Raw genomic sequence first — 21,669 nt, 5'->3', positions numbered from 1 at the left:
GGCTGAGCTCTCTCTATGCTCTCTGGAGGGGGCTGAGCTCTCTCTATGCTCTCTGGAGGGGAGGGGGCTGAGCTCTCTCTATGCTCTCTGGAGGGGAGGGGGCTGAGCTCTCTCTATGCTCTCTATAGGGGAGGGGGCTGAGCTCTCTATGCTCTCTGGAGGGGCTGAGCTCTCTATAGGGGAGGGGGCTGAGCTCTCTCTATGCTCTCTATAGGGGAGGGGGCTGAGCTCTCTATAGGGGAGGGGGCTGAGCTCTCTATAGGGGAGGGGGCTGAGCTCTCTATAGGGGAGGGGGCTGAGCTCTCTGGAGGGGGCTGAGCTCTCTATAGGGGAGGGGGCTGAGCTCTCTATAGGGGAGGGGGCTGAGCTCTCTATAAGGGAGGGGGCAGAGCTCTCTATAGGGGAGGGTGCAGCGCTCTCTATAGGGGAGGGGGCTGAGCTCTCTATAGGGGAGGGGGCTGAGCTCTCTGGAGGGGGCTGAGCTCTCTATAGGAAAGGGGGCTGAGCTCTCTATAGGGGAGGGGGCTGAGCTCTCTCTATGCTCTCTATAGGGGAGGGGGCTGAGCTCTCTATGCTCTCTGGAGGGGGCTGAGCTCTCTCTATGCTCTCTGGAGGGGGCTGAGCTCTCTCTATGCTCTCTGGAGGGGGCTGAGCTCTCTATAGGGGAGGGGGCTGAGCTCTCTCTATGCTCTCTGGAGGGGGCTGAGCTCTCTATGCTCTCTGGAGGGGGCTGAGCTCTTTCTATGCTCTCTGGAGGGGGCTGAGCTCTCTCTATGCTCTCTGGAGGGGGCTGAGCTCTCTCTATGCTCTCTGGAGGGGCTGAGCTCTCTCTATAGGGGAGGGGGCTGAGCTCTCTATAGGGGAGGGGGCTGAGCTCTCTCTATGCTCTCTGGAGGGGAGGGGGCTGAGCTCTCTCTATGCTCTCTGGAGGGGAGGGGGCTGAGCTCTCTCTATGCTCTCTGGAGGGGAGGGGGCTGAGCTCTCTCTATGCTCTCTATAGGGGAGGGGGCTGAGCTCTCTATGCTCTCTGGAGGGGCTGAGCTCTCTATAGGGGAGGGGGCTGAGCTCTCTCTATGCTCTCTATAGGGGAGGGGGCTGAGCTCTCTATAGGGGAGGGGGCTGAGCTCTCTCTATGCTCTCTGGAGGGGGCTGAGCTCTCTATGCTCTCTGGAGGGGGCTGAGCTCTTTCTATGCTCTCTGGAGGGGGCTGAGCTCTCTCTATGCTCTCTGGAGGGGGCTGAGCTCTCTCTATGCTCTCTGGAGGGGCTGAGCTCTCTCTATAGGGGAGGGGGCTGAGCTCTCTATAGGGGAGGGGGCTGACCTCTCTCTATGCTCTCTGGAGGGGAGGGGGCTGAGCTCTCTCTATGCTCTCTGGAGGGGAGGGGGCTGAGCTCTCTCTATGCTCTCTGGAGGGGAGGGGGCTGAGCTCTCTCTATGCTCTCTATAGGGGAGGGGGCTGAGCTCTCTATGCTCTCTGGAGGGGCTGAGCTCTCTATAGGGGAGGGGGCTGAGCTCTCTCTATGCTCTCTATAGGGGAGGGGGCTGAGCTCTCTATAGGGGAGGGGGCTGAGCTCTCTATAGGGGAGGGGGCTGAGCTCTCTGGAGGGGGCTGAGCTCTCTATAGGGGAGGGGGCTGAGCTCTCTATAGGGGAGGGGGCTGAGCTCTCTATAAGGGAGGGGGCAGAGCTCTCTATAGGGGAGGGTGCAGCGCTCTCTATAGGGGAGGGGGCTGAGCTCTCTGGAGGGGGCTGAGCTCTCTATAGGGGAGGGGGCTGAGCTCTCTATAGGGGAGGGGGCTGAGCTCTCTATAGGGGAGGGGGCTGAGCTCTCTATAGGGGAGGGGGCTGAGCTCTCTATGCTCTCTGGAGGGGGCTGAGCTCTCTCTATGCTCTCTGGAGGGGGCTGAGCTCTCTCTATGCTCTCTGGAGGGGGCTGAGCTCTCTATAGGGGAGGGGGCTGAGCTCTCTCTATGCTCTCTGGAGGGGGCTGAGCTCTCTCTATGCTCTCTGGAGGGGGCTGAGCTCTCTCTATGCTCTCTGGAGGGGGCTGAGCTCTCTATAGGGGAGGGGGCTGAGCTCTCTCTATGCTCTCTGGAGGGGGCTGAGCTCTCTATGCTCTCTGGAGGGGGCTGAGCTCTCTCTATGCTCTCTGGAGGGGGCTGAGCTCTCTCTATGCTCTCTGGAGGGGGCTGAGCTCTCTATAGGGGAGGGGGCTGAGCTCTCTCTATGCTCTCTGGAGGGGGCTGAGCTCTCTATGCTCTCTGGAGGGGGCTGAGCTCTTTCTATGCTCTCTGGAGGGGGCTGAGCTCTCTCTATGCTCTATGGAGGGGGCTGAGCTCTCTATAGGGGAGGGGGCTGAGCTCTCTGGAGGGGGCTGAGCTCTCTATAGGGGAGGGGGCTGAGCTCTCTATAGGGGAGGGGGCTGAGCTCTCTCTATGCTCTCTATAGGGGAGGGGGCTGAGCTCTCTATGCTCTCTGGAGGGGGCTGAGCTCTCTCTATGCTCTCTGGAGGGGGCTGAGCTCTCTCTATGCTCTCTGGAGGGGGCTGAGCTCTCTATAGGGGAGGGGGCTGAGCTCTCTCTATGCTCTCTGGAGGGGGCTGAGCTCTCTATGCTCTCTGGAGGGGGCTGAGCTCTTTCTATGCTCTCTGGAGGGGGCTGAGCTCTCTCTATGCTCTCTGGAGGGGGCTGAGCTCTCTCTATGCTCTCTGGAGGGGCTGAGCTCTCTCTATAGGGGAGGGGGCTGAGCTCTCTATAGGGGAGGGGGCTGAGCTCTCTCTATGCTCTCTGGAGGGGAGGGGGCTGAGCTCTCTCTATGCTCTCTGGAGGGGAGGGGGCTGAGCTCTCTCTATGCTCTCTGGAGGGGAGGGGGCTGAGCTCTCTCTATGCTCTCTATAGGGGAGGGGGCTGAGCTCTCTATGCTCTCTGGAGGGGCTGAGCTCTCTATAGGGGAGGGGGCTGAGCTCTCTCTATGCTCTCTATAGGGGAGGGGGCTGAGCTCTCTCTATGCTCTCTGGAGGGGGCTGAGCTCTCTCTATGCTCTCTGGAGGGGGCTGAGCTCTCTCTATGCTCTCTGGAGGGGGCTGAGCTCTCTATGCTCTCTGGAGGGGGCTGAGCTCTCTATGCTCTCTGGAGGGGGCTGAGCTCTCTATAGGGGAGGGGGCTGAGCTCTCTATGCTCTCTGGAGGGGGCTGAGCTCTCTCTATGCTCTCTGGAGGGGGCTGAGCTCTCTATGCTCTCTGGAGGGGGCTGAGCTCTCTATTGGGGAGGGGGCTGAGCTCTCTGGAGGGGGCTGAGCTCTCGCTATGCTCTCTGTAGGGGAGGGGGCTGAGCTCTCTCTATGCTCTCTGGAGGGGAGGGGGCTGAGCTCTCTCTATGCTCTCTGGAGGGGAGGGGGCTGAGCTCTCTCTATGCTCTCTGGAGGGGGCTGAGCTCTCCCCCTCTTCTATGCTTAGCACAATCAGGGCAGATAATTGCAGTTTGCTGATAAAGGCTCGGACAGGTGTTTAGTTCTCTATGGAAACACTAAGATCACATTGAGTTTACTGCAGGCCCATTGTCTGTGTAAGTGTCTTCTACAAACCTGTGTAATGTAATAGACGTTTACTGTGCATATTATGTGATCTGCTTGTATATTAGATGTCTAATAATAATGATAATAAATAATCTCTCCTGGTGAAGGCAATGGCTAGATCTAGTGAGTTTCTTCATAGAGTCCTGTCCATCAAAGGCGCCCTCAGCTTGCTGAAGATTACAGGAAGTGTAAGTGTCCACCCCCTTTTTCATGTTTGCTGTGGAATTATATCCAATTTGGCTTTTTGACAATTCTTTTTGTGGTTTTCCATTGAAGATAAATTAAATGAAGAAAATACCAAAGAATTTGTGACTGGAATCATTATCTGGAGGAACACTAGGATTATCTGACAGAAGTGCGGGGGGGGGGGGGGGGGCAATACTTTTGGCCAACACTGTATATACTCTTCCTACAATGTTTTTGCATTCTTTAGTGTCCTGGATGGTTTTGTGCGGCTTCACCTAGTTATGTAGCAGTGTCGGAGCTGTATCAGGCGGGGGCCGCACAGCAAACACACTGATCATTTTCTGTCAGTGCGGATTTTTGCAATAACTCTCCCCATCACCGTGTTTGAGCCCCCATGTACATGTCTATCAGGAGGGGGGTCCTCTAGTTTGTGGGGTTGAGCCCCCATGTACTTGATGTCTATCAGGAGGGGGGTCCTCTAGTTTGTGGAGTTGAGCCCCCATGTACTTGATGTCTATCAGGAGGGGGTCCTATAGTTTGTGGGGTTGAGCCCCCATGTACTTGATGTCTATCAGGAGGGGGGACCTCTAGTTTGTGGGGTTGAGCCCCCATGTACTTGATGTCTATCAGGAGGGGGGTCCTCTAGTTTGTGGGGTTGAGCCCCCATGTACTTGATGTCTATGGGGGGGTTGAGCCCCAGGACCTCAGTGTGACTCCGGGAATAGGAGTGCAGCCTGTAGGTGATCTATATGAGCCTGCGTTGCGTGTGGATGGTTCTAGCTATAAGTGACCTCACAAGGCTGGAGGTTTTTTTTATTGCAGATGCTGCGTCCTGCTGGCTCAGGGGTGGGGGGGGACCTCGTCCTGCTGGCTCAGGGGTGGGGGGGACCTCGTCCTGCTGGCTCAGGGGTGGTGGGGACCTCGTCCTGCTGGCTCAGGGGTGGGGGGGACCTCGTCCTGCTGGCTCAGGGGTGGTGGGGACCCCGTCCTGCTGGCTCAGGGGTGGTGGGGACCTCGTCCTGCTGGCTCAGGGGTGGTGGGGACCTCTTCCTGCTGGCTCAGGGGTGGTGGGGACCTCGTCCTGCTGGCTCAGGGGTGGTGGGGACCCCGTCCTGCTGGCTCAGGAGTGGTGGGGACCCTGTCCTGCTGGCTCAGGGGTGGTGGGGACCTCGTCCTGCTGGCTCAGGGGTGGTGGGGACCTCATCCTGCTGGCTCAAGAGTGGTGGGGACCCCGTCCTGCTGGCTCAGGGGTGGTGGGGACCTCGTCCTGCTGGCTCAGGGGTGGTGGGGACCTCGTCCTGCTGGCTCAGGGGTGGTGGGGACCTCGTCCTGCTGGCTCAGGGGTGGTGGGGACCCCGTCCTGCTGGCTCAGGGGTGGTGGGGACCCCGTCCTGCTGGCTCAGGGGTGGTGGGGACCCCGTCCTGCTGGCTCAGGGGTGGTGGGGACCCCGTCCTGCTGGCTCAGGGGTGGGGGGGACCTCGTCCTGCTGGCTCAGGGGTGGTGGGGACCTCGTCCTGCTGGCTCAGGGGTGGGGGGACCTCGTCCTGCTGGCTCAGGGGTGGTGGGGACCCCGTCCTGCTGGCTCAGGGGTGGGGGGGACCTCGTCCTGCTGGCTCAGGGGTGGGGGGGACCTCGTCCTGCTGGCTCAGGGGTGGTGGGGACCCCGTCCTGCTGGCTCAGGGGTGGGGGGGACCTCGTCCTGCTGGCTCAGGGGTGGGGGGGACCTCGTCCTGCTGGCTCAGGGGTGGGGGGGACCTCGTCCTGCTGGCTCAGGGGTGGTGGGGACCTCGTCCTGCTGGCTCAGGGGTGGGGGGGACCTCGTCCTGCTGGCTCAGGGGTGGTGGGGACCCCGTCCTGCTGGCTCAGGGGTGGTGGGGACCTCGTCCTGCTGGCTCAGGGGTGGTGGGGACCCCGTCCTGCTGGCTCAGGGGTGGTGGGGACCCCGTCCTGCTGGCTCAGGGGTGGTGGGGACCCCGTCCTGCTGGCTCAGGGGTGGTGGGGACCCCGTCCTGCTGGCTCAGGGGTGGGGGGGACCTCGTCCTGCTGGCTCAGGGGTGGTGGGGACCTCGTCCTGCTGGCTCAGGGGTGGGGGGACCTCGTCCTGCTGGCTCAGGGGTGGTGGGGACCCCGTCCTGCTGGCTCAGGGGTGGGGGGGACCTCGTCCTGCTGGCTCAGGGGTGGGGGGGACCCCGTCCTGCTGGCTCAGGGGTGGTGGGGACCCCGTCCTGCTGGCTCAGGGGTGGGGGGGACCTCGTCCTGCTGGCTCAGGGGTGGGGGGGACCCCGTCCTGCTGGCTCAGGGGTGGTGGGGACCCCGTCCTGCTGGCTCAGGGGTGGGGGGGACCTCGTCCTGCTGGCTCAGGGGTGGTGGGGACCTCGTCCTGCTGGCTCAGGGGTGGGGGGGACCTCGTCCTGCTGGCTCAGGGGTGGGGGGACCCCGTCCTGCTGGCTCAGGGGTGGTGGGGACCTCGTCCTGCTGGCTCAGGGGTGGTGGGGACCTCGTCCTGCTGGCTCAGGGGTGGGGGGACCTCGTCCTGCTGGCTCAGGGGTGGTGGGGACCCCGTCCTGCTGGCTCAGGGGTGGGGGGGACCTCGTCCTGCTGGCTCAGGGGTGGGGGGGACCTCGTCCTGCTGGCTCAGGGGTGGTGGGGACCCCGTCCTGCTGGCTCAGGGGTGGGGGGGACCTCGTCCTGCTGGCTCAGGGGTGGGGGGGACCTCGTCCTGCTGGCTCAGGGGTGGTGGGGACCCCGTCCTGCTGGCTCAGGGGTGGGGGGGACCTCGTCCTGCTGGCTCAGGGGTGGTGGGGACCTCGTCCTGCTGGCTCAGGGGTGGGGGGACCTCGTCCTGCTGGCTCAGGGGTGGGGGGGACCTCGTCCTGCTGGCTCAGGGGTGGGGGGGACCTCGTCCTGCTGGCTCAGGGGTGGTGGGGACCTCGTCCTGCTGGCTCACGGGTGGTGGGGACCTCGTCCTGCTGGCTCAGGGGTGGGGGGGACCTCGTCCTGCTGGCTCAGGGGTGGGGGGACCTCGTCCTGCTGGCTCAGGGGTGGTGGGGACCCCGTCCTGCTGGCTCAGGGGTGGTGGGGACCCCGTCCTGCTGGCTCAGGGGTGGGGGGACCTCGTCCTGCTGGCTCAGGGGTGGGGGGGACCTCGTCCTGCTGGCTCAGGGGTGGTGGGGACCTCGTCCTGCTGGCTCAGGGGTGGTGGGGACCTCGTCCTGCTGGCTCAGGGGTGGGGGGGACCTCGTCCTGCTGGCTCAGGGGTGGGGGGACCTCGTCCTGCTGGCTCAGGGGTGGTGGGGACCCCGTCCTGCTGGCTCAGGGGTGGTGGGGACCCCGTCCTGCTGGCTCAGGGGTGGGGGGGACCTCGTCCTGCTGGCTCAGGGGTGGGGGGGACCTCGTCCTGCTGGCTCAGGGGTGGTGGGGACCTCGTCCTGCTGGCTCAGGGGTGGTGGGGACCTCGTCCTGCTGGCTCAGGGGTGGGGGGGACCTCGTCCTGCTGGCTCAGGGGTGGGGGGACCCCGTCCTGCTGGCTCAGGGGTGGTGGGGACCCCGTCCTGCTGGCTCAGGGGTGGTGGGGACCCCGTCCTGCTGGCTCAGGGGTGGGGGGGACCTCGTCCTGCTGGCTCAGGGGTGGGGGGACCTCGTCCTGCTGGCTCAGGGGTGGTGGGGACCCCGTCCTGCTGGCTCAGGGGTGGTGGGGACCCCGTCCTGCTGGCTCAGGGGTGGGGGGGACCTCGTCCTGCTGGCTCAGGGGTGGGGGGGACCTCGTCCTGCTGGCTCAGGGGTGGTGGGGACCTCGTCCTGCTGGCTCAGGGGTGGTGGGGACCTCGTCCTGCTGGCTCAGGGGTGGGGGGGACCTCGTCCTGCTGGCTCAGGGGTGGGGGGACCCCGTCCTGCTGGCTCAGGGGTGGTGGGGACCTTGTCCTGCTGGCTCAGGGGTGGTGGGGACCCCGTCCTGCTGGCTCAGGGGTGGTGGGGACCTCGTCCTGCTGGCTCAGGGGTGGTGGGGACCCCGTCCTGCTGGCTCAGGGGTGGGGGGGACCTCGTCCTGCTGGCTCAGGGGTGGGGGGGACCTCGTCCTGCTGGCTCAGGGGTGGGGGGGACCTCGTCCTGCTGGCTCAGGGGTGGTGGGGACCCCGTCCTGCTGGCTCAGGGGTGGGGGGGACCTCGTCCTGCTGGCTCAGGGGTGGTGGGGACCTCGTCCTGCTGGCTCAGGGGTGGGGGGACCTCGTCCTGCTGGCTCAGGGGTGGGGGGGACCTCGTCCTGCTGGCTCAGGGGTGGGGGGACCTCGTCCTGCTGGCTCAGGGGTGGTGGGACCCCCACTCGCTATGGGCATCTACCAACATCACAGCTCAGCGATCACAGCCGTCAGTGACCCGGGGACATTGTAAAGAACGTCTTGTGAGGATCTTGTGTAAGTCCTGCAGACTCCTGCACGGCGACCAGTGAGGGGACACATGGGGGGGTCACATGGGGGTCAGAGGATCCTCCTGCAGGTGACATTGTGAAGCTTCTGCTGCCTGTTGTAGCGAGGCCTTTGGGCCCCATGAAGCTGCGGGGCCCGGCACTGACTGACACCTCCGCATCCCCTATAGCTCCGCCCCCAGCTGTGCGTCACGTTCAGTAATAGCAGACGTCACCGATTGTTCTATTTGTCACAGTTCTCTCTGTTGTTTCCGCTGTTGTGCTCGTGACGTCATCAAAGGTCCTTTTGCCTACCCGGAAGTGCCTGCACATAACACCGTTCATTGCTCCTCCCCCCCTGAGGTCACGTGTTGATGACGTTGCGCAGGTCCTGCCCAGTGAGCGCGGTCCTCCTCCCCTTCCCCTCCCTCTCTCCTCTGGCTCCTCCCCCAGCTCCTCCTCCTCCTCCGGGGTGTATGGCGTCCTTGTCCCAGCTGGTTGTCTGGCTCTCCCAATCCGCCGCCGTCCGCTCCTATGGCCTCTTCTCCAAGGGCCTGACCCGCACCCTGCTCATCTTCTTCAACCTGGCCTGGAGGCTGCGGATCAAGTTCCCGTATCTGTACGTCATCGCCTCCATGATGCTGAACATCAGACTGCAGGTGAGGAGCCCTCTGATAGTTCTGCCTGGCAGCCAGTCACTGGATACACGTCTATATAGCCAGGCTCCATTAGGTCTCATTCACACAGGGGTTGTGCTTGTAGTGAGTGCCCTTAAAGGGGTTGTGCTTGTAGTGAGTGCTCTTAAAGGGGTTGTGCTTGTAGTGAGTGCTCTTAAAGGGGTTGTGCTTGTAGTGAGTGCCCTTAAAGGGGTTGTGCTTGTAGTGGGTGCCCTTAAAGGGGTTGTGCTTGTAGTGGGTGCCCTTAAAGGGGTTGTGCTTGTAGTGGGTACCCTTAAAGGGGTTGTGCTTGTAGTGGGTGCCCTTAAAGGGGTTGTCCAGTGATTGGACACCTCACAGAGGAGTTTGGGGCCCTCTAGCGCCTGTACTGCCCCCTCCCCCCTGCGCTGTTGTGCCCGCTCCGCCGGTGACGTCACCAGGTCCTTTCCTGATTGGCCTCAGTGGTGGCGTGCGGTGCGTTGCGGGGTCTCTGACCGGGGACAGGTGGGTTTCTGGGTTTTTCTCTGTGACTTTCCTGGGGCTCCCATAGGGTCAGTGATTGATCCGCCGCCGCCTCTGCGTCACCCTTAGGGTGCATTCACACTGAGTAAACGCTAGCTTATTCTGAACGTAAAACACATTCAGAATAAGCGCTGTATAAAGCAGCTCCATTCATTTCTATGGGAGCGGGGATACGAGCGCTCCCCATAGAAATGAATGGGCTGCTTCTTTCACTGCGAGCAGTCCCATTGAAGTGAATGGGGAGTGCCGGCGTGTACGGCAAGCTCTGCTCATGCCGAGCCGTATACGCCGGCACTCCCCATTCACTTCAATGGGACTGCTCGCAGTGAAAGAAGCAGCCCATTCATTTCTATGGGGAGCGCTCGTATCCCCGCTCCCATAGAAATGAATGGAGCTGCTTTAGACGCCGCTTATTCTGAACGTGTTTTACGTTCAGAATAAGCTAGCGTTTACTCAGTGTGAATTCACCCTTAGGGTTTGTTCACACGGCAGTTTCTTCTCTTGCAGATTTTATGTCTGATCTGTGTAGGAAACGTTGAGGTCGGAGTCCGGGGTGTCGGGGACTCGGGACGTCGGTTCAGTGTTTTTAGGATTGGCCATAAATATCTGATGCCCTGGAGATGCTGCCGACAGATCCTAATGGGCGGCCGAGACCACAATAGTCTGTGACTAAATCTGGGCCTTGGAGGATTGTAGGGACGTCAGCGGGGACATGTATCGCCCTCTGCCCGATGTGGGGGCGACAGGAGGACATTACCACAAAGCTATGAAATCCACGCCCCAATCCCCGGCCCGCACCTCGCTTCCCAATCCTCGGCCCGCGCCCCAATCCCCGGCCCGCGCCCCAGTTGGTGTTAGGTAGACAGCGCCTATAGAGTATATTGTGTTGTGTATGGACAGGGAGAACAGTGAGAGCGCGGCTTTCCTTCCTGCCCGAGGATCTCCAGCACTAGTACCAGGATTGGGGCTGCCGTTCCCGGGGTCCTCCATATACACTGGCCGAGGCTGCCGTTCCCGGGGTCCTCCATATACAGTGGGCGGAGCTGCCGTTCCCGGGGTCCTCCATATACAGTGGGCGGGGCTGCCGTTCCCGGGGTCCTCCATATACAGTGGCCGAGGCTGCCGTTCCCGGGGTCCTCCATATACACTGGGCGGGGTTGCCGTTCCCGGGGTCCTCCATATACACTGGGCGGGGCTGCCGTTCCCGGGGTCCTCCATATACACTGGCCGAGGCTGCCGTTCCCGGGGTCCTCCATATACAGTGGGCGGGGCTGCCGTTCCCGGGGTCCTCCATATACACTGGGCGGGGTTGCCGTTCCCGGGGTCCTCCATATACACTGGGCGGGGCTGCCGTTCCCGGGGTCCTCCATATACAGTGGGCAGGGCTGCCGTTCCCGGGGTCCTCCATATACACTGGGCGGGGTTGCCGTTCCCGGGGTCCTCCATATACAGTGGGCGGGGCTGCCGTTCCCGGGGTCCTCCATATACAGTGGGCGAGGCTGCCGTTCCCGGGGTCCTCCATATACAGTGGGCGGGGCTGCCGTTCCCGGGGTCCTCCATATACACTGGGCGGAGCTGCCGTTCCCAGGGGGTCCTCCATATACAGTGGCCGAGGCTGCCGTTCCCGGGGTCCTCCATATACACTGGGCGGGGTTGCCGTTCCCGGGGTCCTCCATATACAGTGGGCGAGGCTGCCGTTCCCGGGGTCCTCCATATACACTGGGCGGGGCTGCCGTTCCCGGGGTCCTCCATATACAGTGGGCGGGGCTGCCGTTCCCGGGGTCCTCCATATACAGTGGGCGGGGCTGCCGTTCCCGGGGTCCTCCATATACAGTGGGCGGGGCTGCCGTTCCCGGGGTCCTCCATATACAGTGGGCGGGGTTGCCGTTCCCGGGGTCCTCCATATACAGTGGGCGGGGCTGCCGTTCCCAGGGTCCTCCATATACAGTGGGCGGGGCTGCCGTTCCCGGGGTCCTCCATATACAGTGGGCGGGGCTGCCGTTCCCGGGGTCCTCCATATACACTGGGCGGGGCTGTGACTTCTCTCCTATTACATGATTAGTTTCTGCTGATCTGTGCGGGATTTGGGTGTCGGACGTGATTGTCATCAATCTGGGGCCGGAAAGCCCCTTTAATCGATCTAGAATTGGGCCGGGGGTTTAGTCGTTGCCTCGTTATCAGCCCGGAGCTTATTGGGGCTCCCCGGTTCCGATTATCATCCGTCTAATTAGCGTTTCGCTCGTCAATAATAAAGGAATTATTTCTGGACATGATCGTGTGGGTGAAGGTCAGGGAAGTTGTGCTGAAGACGCTCGTCCTCACTGCGAAGGGTTAAATCTGGGAGTCCTTTAATCGAAACCGGTAATGAAGTGGGTGAGATAAAGCGCCCCGGTGTAAGTGTCCGCCCCGGCGTAAGTGTCCGCCCCGGTGTCGCTAGTGCTGGGGGAGGGGGAGCCCCGCGCTGTTCTCTGCTATTTATACCCAGATATACGGACTAAGGAGCCTGATGATGTCACTGACATTATACTGATATCATGGCCCTAGAGGTGCGCTGCGGGTCCTGTCTGAGGGCTGCGCCGTGCGTCCTGCGTCCTGTCTGAGGGCTGCGCTGCGGGTCTGGTGTCCTGTCTGAGGGCTGCGTCGTGGGTCCTGCGTCCCGTCTGAGGGCTGCGCCGTGCGTCCTGCATCCTGTCTGAGGGCTGCGCTGTGGGTCCTGCGTCCCGTCTGAGGGCTGCGCCGTGCGTCCTGCATCCTGTCTGAGGGCTGCGCTGTGGGTCCTGCGTCCCGTCTGAGGGCCGCGCCGTGCGTCCTGCGTCGCGTCTTGAGGGCTGCGCCGTGCGCCTGCGTCCCGTCTGAGGGCTGCGCCGTGCGCCTGCGTCCCGTCTGAGGGCCGTGCCGTGCGTCCTGTGTCCTGTCTGAGGGCCGCGCCGTGGGTCCTGCGTCCTGTCTGAGGGCTGCGCCGTGGGTCCTGCGTCCTGTCTGAGGGCTGCGCCGTGGGTCCTGCGTCCTGTCTGAGGGCTGCGCTGTGGGTCCTGCGTCCTGTCTGAGGGCTGCGCTGTGGGTCCTGCGTCCTGTCTGAGGGCTGCGCTGTGGGTCCTGCGTCCTGTCTGAGGGCTGCGCTGTGGGTCCTGCGTCCTGTCTGAGGGCTGCGCCGTGCGTCCTGCGTCCCGTCTGAGGGCTGCGCCGTGCGTCCTGCGTCCCGTCTGAGGGCTGCGCCGTGCGTCCTGCGTCCTGTCTGAGGGCCGCGCCGTGCGTCCTGTGTCCTGTCTGAGGGCTGCGCTGTGGGTCCTGCGTCCTGTCTGAGGGCTGCGCCGTGCGTCCTGCGTCCCGTCTGAGGGCCGCGCCGTGGGTCCTGCGTCCCGTCTGAGGGCTGCGCTGTGGGTCCTGCGTCCTGTCTGAGGGCTGCGCTGTGGGTCCTGCGTCCTGTCTGAGGGCTGCGCCGTGCGTCCTGCGTCCCGTCTGAGGGCCGCGCCGTGGGTCCTGCGTCCTGTCTGAGGGCCGCGCCGTGCGTCCTGTCTGAGGGCTGCGCCGTGGGTCCTGCGTCCTGTCTGAGGGCTGCGCTGTGGGTCCTGCGTCCTGTCTGAGGGCCGCGCCGTGCGTCCTGTCTGAGGGCCGCGCCGTGGGTCCTGCGTCCTGTCTGAGGGCCGCGCCGTGGGTCCTGCGTCCTGTCTGAGGGCCGCGCCGTGGGTCCTGCGTCCTGTCTGAGGGCTGCGCCGTGGGTCCTGCGTCCTGTCTGAGGCCCGCGCCGTGCGTCCTGTCTGAGGGCTGCGCCGTGGGTCCTGCGTCCTGTCTGAGGGCTGCGCCGTGGGTCCTGCGTCCTGTCTGAGGGCTGCGCCGTGGGTCCTGCGTCCTGTCTGAGGGCTGCGCCGTGGGTCCTGCGTCCTGTCTGAGGGCTGCGCTGTGGGTCCTGCGTCCTGTCTGAGGGCTGCGCTGTGGGTCCTGCGTCCTGTCTGAGGGCCGCGCCGTGCGTCCTGTCTGAGGGCTGCGCTGTGGGTCCTGCGTCCTGTCTGAGGGCCGCGCCGTGCGTCCTGTCTGAGGGCCGCGCCGTGCGTCCTGTCTGAGGGCTGCGCTGTGGGTCCTGCGTCCTGTCTGAGGGCCGCGCCGTGCGTCCTGTCTGAGGGCTGCGCCGTGCGTCCTGTGTCCCGTCTGAGGGTCGCCCATGTGTCCTGTGTCCCGTCTGAGGGTCGCCCATGTGTCCTGTGTCCTGTCTGAGGGCTGCGCTGTGGGTCCTGCGTCCTGTCTGAGGGCTGCGCTGTGGGTCCTGCGTCCTGTCTGAGGGCTGCGCTGTGGGTCCTGCGTCCTGTCTGAGGGCCGCGCCGTGCGTCCTGTCTGAGGGCTGCGCCGTGCGTCCTGTGTCCCGTCTGAGGGTCGCCCATGTGTCCTGTGTCCCGTCTGAGGGTCGCCCATGTGTCCTGTGTCCCGTCTGAGGGCCGCGCCGTGCGTCCTGTGTCCCGTCTGAGGGTCGCCCATGTGTCCTGTATTTCTTTCCTTCATACTTTATACTCTCGTCCTTCTCGCTGAGCTCTGGTCAGATGACTTTGGGTATTTTTCGTGACCGTTGCCCACCAGGGGGCGCTCTTCTCCACCAGCTCTCATAGACTTTAGCCTGTTGGGGAATCTGTGGTTTGGCTTTGTGTGAATAGTGTCCTGCTAAGTCTAGAACATTCCTTTCATCCTGACACACTTCTTTTGTAGGTCCACATTGAAATCCACTAGCCCCGACCTCCGTGACCGCTGGGCTAGCTATGGCCGGGTTACAGTCTAGTCCAAGAATCCAGGAAGATCCCACTGACACTCGGCACCTGAAAGCAGATTCATCCCCGCGAGGTGCGAGATGGGAAGTTCCGGAAGTCTCCTCGGCCGCCTCCAAGTCGCTGGAATGCGCCAGTTTACGTAAAGACGTTATTTGTGCGACTCTCAGGGACGGCGCGGCTGCGGCCCGGCATCTCTTCTGGACTGGACTCCTTGTATTTAGCGATGTCTTACGGGGGGACTGCTATGTCTTATTTATAGTCCTGTTTGCCTGGGCGGCCCCTTGGCGTCAGGATTGGCGGCTGCACTTGCCCGGGGGGTCGCCCATCCTGCCGCTGGTAACGTTACGGATGTCCTATAGATTTGGGTTGGGGCTGGTATAGGGGGGGGGGCTTCTGCCGCCTCCCAGATTATTTTCTCACTACGTTTCTGCAGCGTCTTGAAGGAATCGCACAGGCCAGTGCCAAGACGGGTTTTATTTCTTAAGAATGGACTTGGGGTTTTTTATGGCAAGTGTGCGGCATGTTAGCAAAGTAGATGAGAATGCAACGAGCGACTGATAGTCCTGGGGGGGCGGGGCGGGGGGACTGTTTAACTCTTTCATGCATGTTCTCATGCAATAGGGGCTTTTGTTTTTTTTAATATATTTTATATGTTCTCAATGTTCAAGATCATCGGCCACAAAGTCATTGCAGAAAAGAGACTTAAAGGGATTCTCCGCTGTAGCGGCTGCCGGCTATGTCGGAGGGCGGGCGGGGGGGTCTGTCAGGTGGATTGTGCCTGCGGGGGATGGACAAGCCCGTGGCCACTTACTGCTGAGGCTAGTCCGGCCATTCCGGGGGCTGAGGAAATCCAATATGGTGCAACTATGGAGACCTGTGTGTGCTGCCCCCTATAGTAACACAGAGGATTGTGCAGCCGGGGTATGAGTGACCTGACGGTCTCCGCTACGAGCTCACGTGTGTGTATATATATATATATATATATATATATATATATATATATATATATATACATACACACACACACACACACACACACACACACACACACACAAATATATATACACACACATATATATATACATGACATACATATAAAGGCAATCCATGGCCCCGCCCCGTTATCTATCACACAGGCTCAGCGCCAAAGTGGGCAAGAAAAACTGAGATCTCCGAATGTTAATATTATAAAGTGGGATCAGGGTAACGACCCCCCCCCTCCCCCCTCCCAAAAAAATATAGAAATCTGAGAACACAAACAGAAATGTATAAATGGATAAAAACCCAAATCTGAGTCTGAAGGTGACGGCGGCGGAAAGTGCCCAAACTGTAACCTGACTGTCCCATCCGGTGCAATCTGCGGCAGGTAGAGAATCCAATGCTGATGTAGTGTGACCGCTGGGCGGGGCTTACAAGCTTAGGACCGCCCTTGGGGCACTTGTTAGCTAGGCACAGTGCACGTGACAGACTCCCTAATACCTGTAGGTGATGAGGATGTGACCCCGCACAGATCGGCTGCTCCTCTGCAGGTAAGGCTATGTTCTGTCAGTAGTCGTGCACGCTCCGCTGTGGCCTCCGCCGCTCTCAGCCTCAGACACCCGGTGGACTCCATTATAGTCTCTAGCGCCGGCTGTCTCCTACGTGGCTGCGACCTTCGGCCTGAGTCACATCTGCGTTCGGATTGTTCTGTTCCCCTCTTCTGCAGCAGGACTTCTCTCTCCACATTTTTCGTTCCCCTGCGCAGATGTGAGGCGCGGCCTTAGCGGTCTGTCTGTTCTCGTGTAATAGGAGTGATGCTGGGGGGATAGACAGCGGCCGGGGCTGCACTTTAGGATTAGCTGGTCCCCCGCGTAGATGTGAGGCGCGGTCTGTTCTCGTGTAATAGGAGTGACGCTGGGGGGATAGACGGCGGCCGGGGCTGCACTTTAGGATTAGCTGGTCCCCCGCGTAGATGTGAGGCGCGACCTGTCTGTTCTAGTGTAATAGGAGTGACGCTGGGAGGATAGACAGCGGCCGGGGCTGCACTTTAGGATTAGCTGGTCCCCCGCGTAGATGTGAGGCGCGGCCTTAGCGGTCTGTCTGTTCTCGTGTAATAGGAGTGACGCTGGGAGGATAGACGGTGGCCGGGGCTGCACTTTAGGATTAGCTGGTCCCCCGCGTAGATGTGAGGCGCGGTCTGTTCTCGTGTAATAGGAGTGACGCTGGGGGGATAGACGGTGGCCGGGGCTGCACTTTAGGATTAGCTGGTCCCCCGCGTAGATGTGAGGCGCGGTCTGTCTGTTCTCGTGTAATAGGAGTGACGCTGGGGGGATAGACGGTGGCCGGGGCTGCACTTTAGGATTAGCTGGTCCCCCGCGTAGATGTGAGGCGCGGTCTGTCTGTTCTAGTGTAATAGGAGTGACGCTGGGGGGATAGACGGTGGCCGGGGCTGCACTTTAGGATTAGCTGGTCCCCCGCGTAGATGTGAGGCGCGGCCTTAGCGGTCTGTCTGTTCTCGTGTAATAGGAGTGACGCTGGGAGGATAGACGGTGGCCGGGGCTGCACTTTAGGATTAGCTGGTCCCCCGCGTAGATGTGAGGCGCGGTCTGTCTGTTCTCGTGTAATAGGAGTGACGCTGGGGGGATAGACGGTGGCCGGGGCTGCACTTTAGGATTAGCTGGTCCCCCGCGTAGATGTGAGGCGCGGTCTGTCTGTTCTCGTGTAATAGGAGTGACGCTGGGGGGATAGACGGTGGCCGGGGCTGCACTTTAGGATTAGCTGGTCCCCCGCGTAGATGTGAGGCGCGGTCTGTTCTCGTGTAATAGGAGTGACGCTGGGGGGATAGACAGCGGCCGGGGCTGCACTTTAGGATTAGCTGGTCCCCCGCGTAGATGTGAGGCGCGATCTGTTCTCGTGTAATAGGAGTGACGCTGGGGGGATAGACGGTGGCCGGGGCTGCACTTTAGGATTAGCTGGTCCCCCGCGTAGATGTGAGGCGCGGTCTGTTCTCGTGTAATAGGAGTGACGCTGGGGGGATAGACAGCGGCCGGGGCTGCACTTTAGGATTAGCTGGTCCCCCGCGTAGATGTGAGGCGCGACCTGTCTGTTCTCGTGTAATAGGAGTGACGCTGGGGGGATAGACGGTGGCCGGGGCTGCACTTTAGGATTAGCTGGTCCCCCGCCCGTCACTGCTGAGTGTTGTGGTGCAGACCCCTCCGATCACATCTGATGACTGTGCGCAGGACATTGGTAGGAAAACCCCTTTATATAAACCCAGTAGGTATCCGGAAGCCGTAGGACTGGAGAACTCCTTTAAGGATTGCGCTGGATTTACCAATACATTGACGCCTCGCACCGCGGCCTTGTTCTCAGGTGACAACCAAAATGAATATTACCCTCACTTCATGTTTTTATGTAAAACCTGACAACTCCTCCTCCTATTATGTAAAACCTGACAACTCCTCCTCCTATTATGTAAAACCTGACAACTCCTCCTCCTATTATGTAAGACCTGACAACTCCTCCTCCTATTATGTAAGACCTGACTCCTCCTCCTATTATGTAAGACCTGACTCCTCCTCCTATTATGTAAGACATGACAACTCCTCCTCCTATTATGTAAAACCTGACTCCTCCTCCTATTATGTAAGACATGACAACTCCTCCTCCTATTATGTAAGACATGACAACTCCTCCTCCTATTATGTAAGACCTGACAACTCCTCCTCCTATTATGTAAATCCTCCTCCTCCTCCTATTATGTAAGACCTGACAACTCCTCCTCCTATTATGTAAAACCTGACAACTCCTCCTATTATGTAAAACCTGACAACTCCTCCTCCTATTATGTAAAACCTGACAACTCCTCCTCCTATTATGTAAAACCTGACTCCTCCTCCTATTATGTAAAACCTGACAACTCCTCCTCCTATTATGTAAAACCTGACAACTCCTCCTATTATGTAAGACCTGACAACTCCTCCTCCTATTATGTAAAACCTGACTCCTCCTCCTATTATGTAAAACCTGACAACTCCTCCTCCTATTATATAAGACCTGACAACTCCTCCTCCTATTATGTAAATCCTCCTCCTCCTCCTATTATATAAGACCTGACAACTCCTCCTCCTATTATGTAAAACCTGACAACTCCTCCTCCTATTATGTAAGACCTGACAACTCCTCCTCCTATTATGTAAAACCTGACTCCTCCTCCTATTATGTAAGACCTGACAACTCCTCCTCCTATTATGTAAGACCTGACAACTCCTCCTCCTATTATGTAAATCCGACTACTCCTCCTATTATGTAAATCCGACTACTCCTCCTATTATGTAAAACCTGACAACTCCTCCTCCTATTATGTAAATCCGACTACTCCTCCTCCTATTATGGACGCTGATCATTTCTCACTGCCACTGGGTCCTGCAGACATGAAAGCTTTCGGGGAGGGTGTAGCCTCCTAGTAACAGGTGTGGCCGCTCCAGCTCCTTCTGTGAATGTCCTCATGGCAGCAGAGGAGGTGCCGGTAGCTTTATAAACCAATGTGCCTGACTCGGCGCCCCCTGCAGTCCTGGACGGTCAGGGATCCTACAGTCGCTGCTGCTGCTATAACCCGGGGACTTCAGTCTTCTCATGAGCTAAAGCAAAGTTTACATTGTCCAATAAATCGTGTGTTGGTAGAAGCGGAGTCGCTCTTATCTCTGTGTCCTGGTCACTGATTGGGGGGAAGGGCAGAAGGACGAAACCTGTTATATGGAATAGTCAGCTTTATTTACCTGCATAGGATCTGCGTCTGACCATGCGGCACAATAGAGGAGTCAGAGTCAGACTGGGGGACAATAGAGGAGTCAGACTGGGGGACGATAGAGGAGTCAGACTGGGGGACGATAGAGGAGTCAGACTGGGGGACAATAGAGGAGTCAGACTGGGGGACAATAGAGGAGTCAGACTGGGGGACAATAGAGGAGTCAGAGTCAGACTGGGGGACAATAGAGGAGTCAGAGTCAGACTGGGGGACAATAGAGGAGTCAAACTGGGGGACGATAGAGGAGTCAAACTGGGGGACGATAGAGGAGTCAGACTGGGGGACGATAGAGGAGTCAGAGTCAGACTGGGGGACGATAGAGGAGTCAAACTGGGGGACGATAGAGGAGTCAAACTGGGGGACGATAGAGGAGTCAGAGTCAGACTGGGGGACGATAGAGGAGTCAGACTGGGGGACAATAGAGGAGTCAGAGTCAGACTGGGGCGCAATAGAGGAGTCAGAGTCAGACTGGGGGACAATAGAGGAGTCAGACTGGGGGACAATAGAGGAGTCAGAGTCAGACTGGGGGACAATAGAGGAGTCAGACTGGGGGACAATAGAGGAGTCAGACTGGGGGACAATAGAGGAGTCAGAGTCAGACTGGGGGACGATAGAGGAGTCAGACTGGGGGACAATAGAGGAGTCAGAGTCAGACTGGGGGACAATAGAGGAGTCAGACTGGGGGACAATAGAGGAGTCAGACTGGGGGACAATAGAGGAGTCAGACTGGGGGACAATAGAGGAGTCAGACTGGGGAACAATAGAGGAGTCAGACTGGGGGACAATAGAGGAGTCAGACTGGGGAACAATAGAGGAGTCAGACTGGGGAACGATAGAGGAGTCAGACTGGGGGACGATAGAGGAGTCAGACTGGGGGACAATAGAGGAGTCAGACTGGGGGACAATAGAGGAGTCAGACTGGGGGACAATAGAGGAGTCAGACTGGGGGACAATAGAGGAGTCAGACTGGGGGACAATAGAGGAGTCAGACTGGGGGACAATAGAGGAGTCAGACTGGGGAACAATAGAGGAGTCAGACTGGGGGACAATAGAGGAGTCAGACTGGGGAACAATAGAGGAGTCAGACTGGGGAACAATAGAGGAGTCAGACTGGGGGACAATAGAGGAGTCAGACTGGGGGACAATAGAGGAGTCAGACTGGGGGACAATAGAGGAGTCAGACTGGGGGACAATAGAGGAGTCAGACTGGGGGACAATAGAGGAGTCAGACTGGGGGACAATAGAGGAGTCAGACTGGGGGACAATAGAGGAGTCAGACTGGGGGACAATAGAGGAGTCAGAGTCAGACTGAGGGACAATAGAGGAGTCAGACTGGGGCGCAATAGAGGAGTCAGAGTCAGACTGGGGGACAATAGAGGAGTCAGACTGGGGCGCAATAGAGGAGTCAGAGTCAGACTGGGGGACAATAGAGGAGTCAGACTGGGGGACAATAGAGGAGTCAGAGTCAGACTGGGGGACAATAGAGGAGTCAGACTGGGGGACAATAGAGGAGTCAGAGTCAGACTGGGGGACAATAGAGGAGTCAGAGTCAGACTGAGGGACAATAGAGGAGTCAGACTGGGGCGCAATAGAGGAGTCAGAGTCAGACTGGGGGACAATAGAGGAGTCAGACTGGGGCGCAATAGAGGAGTCAGAGTCAGACTGGGGGACAATAGAGGAGTCAGAGTCAGACTGAGGGACAATAGAGGAGTCAGACTGGGGCGCAATAGAGGAGTCAGACTGGGGCGCAATAGAGGAGTCAGACTGGGGCACAATAGAGGAGTCAGAGTCAGACTGAGGGACAATAGAGGAGTCAGACTGGGGCGCAATAGAGGAGTCAGACTGGGGCGCAATAGAGGAGTCAGACTGGGGCGCAATAGAGGAGTCAGACTGGGGCACAATAGAGTCAGACTGGGGCGCAATAGAGGAGTCAGAGTCAGACTGGGGCACAATAAAGGAGTCAGTCAGACTGGGGACAATAGAGGAGTCAGAGTCAGACTGGGGCACAATAGAGTCAGATTGGAGAACGATAGAGGAGTCAGAATCAGACTGGGGCGCAATAGAGGAGTCAGTCAGACTGGGGACAATAGAGAAGTCAGAGTCAGACTGGGGCGCAATAGAGGAGTCAGACTGGGGCGCAATAGAGGAGTCAGAGTCAGACTGGGGGACAATAGAGGAGTCAGAGTCAGACTGGGGCACAATAGAGGAGTCCGAGTCAGACTGGGGGACGATAGAGGAGTCAGAGTCAGACTGGGGGACGATAGAGGAGTCAGAGTCAGACTGGGGCGCAATAGAGGAGTCAGGCTGGGGCACAATAGAAGAGTCAGAGTCAGACTGGGGGACAATAGAGGAGTCAGTCAGACTGGGGCGCAACAGAGGAGTCAGAGTCAGACTGGGGCGCAACAGAGGAGTCAGAGTCAGACTGGGGCGGAATAGAGGAGTCAGAGTAAGACTGGGGGATGATAGAGGAGTCAGAGTCAGACTGGGGGACAATAGAGGAGTCAGAATCAGACTGGGGGACAATAGAGGAGTCAGACTGGGGCGCAATAGAGGAGTCAGACTGGGGGACAATAGAGGAGTCAGTCAGACTGGGGAACAATAGAGGAGTCAGACTGGGGCGGAATAGAGGAGTCAGACTGGGGCGCAATAAAGGAGTAAGAGTCAGACTGGAGAACGATAGAGGAGTCAGAGTCAGACTGGGGCGCAATAGAGGAGTCAGAGTCAGACTGGGGCACAATAAAGGAGTAAGAGTCAGACTGGAGAACGATAGAGGAGTCAGAGTCAGACTGG

General features: G+C 59.6%; 1 protein-coding gene across 1 annotated transcript; it reads left to right on the top strand.

Moving 5' to 3' along the window:
* The first annotated feature begins 8,608 nt into the window (after positions 1-8,608).
* Positions 8,609-14,656, top strand: SMIM10L3 (small integral membrane protein 10 like 3). Its single transcript, XM_075283943.1, has 2 exons — positions 8,609-8,820; positions 14,035-14,656. Exons 1-2 carry the CDS (start codon positions 8,638-8,640, stop codon positions 14,053-14,055), a joined length of 204 nt encoding a protein of 67 aa, XP_075140044.1. The 5' UTR covers positions 8,609-8,637; the 3' UTR covers positions 14,056-14,656.
* Positions 14,657-21,669: the final 7,013 nt, after the last annotated feature.

This window comes from Leptodactylus fuscus, chromosome 8 (assembly GCF_031893055.1).
Source record: "Leptodactylus fuscus isolate aLepFus1 chromosome 8, aLepFus1.hap2, whole genome shotgun sequence".
NCBI classification, from domain to species: Eukaryota; Metazoa; Chordata; class Amphibia; order Anura; family Leptodactylidae; genus Leptodactylus; species Leptodactylus fuscus.
The sequence above is the reverse complement of the archived record's forward strand: the minus strand, read 5'-3'. Positions and strand labels throughout refer to the sequence as shown.

What these genes read in the sequence shown, in the direction of transcription:
- SMIM10L3 (XM_075283943.1), top strand. Translation starts at nt 8,638, where the DNA reads ATGGCGTCCTTGTCCCAGCTGGTTGTCTGGCTCTCCCAATCCGCCGCC. An exon ending in TGCTGAACATCAGACTGCAG is followed by an intron (nt 8,821 to 14,034) that starts GTGAGGAGCCCT and finishes CTTCTTTTGTAG; the next exon opens with GTCCACATTGAAATCCACTA.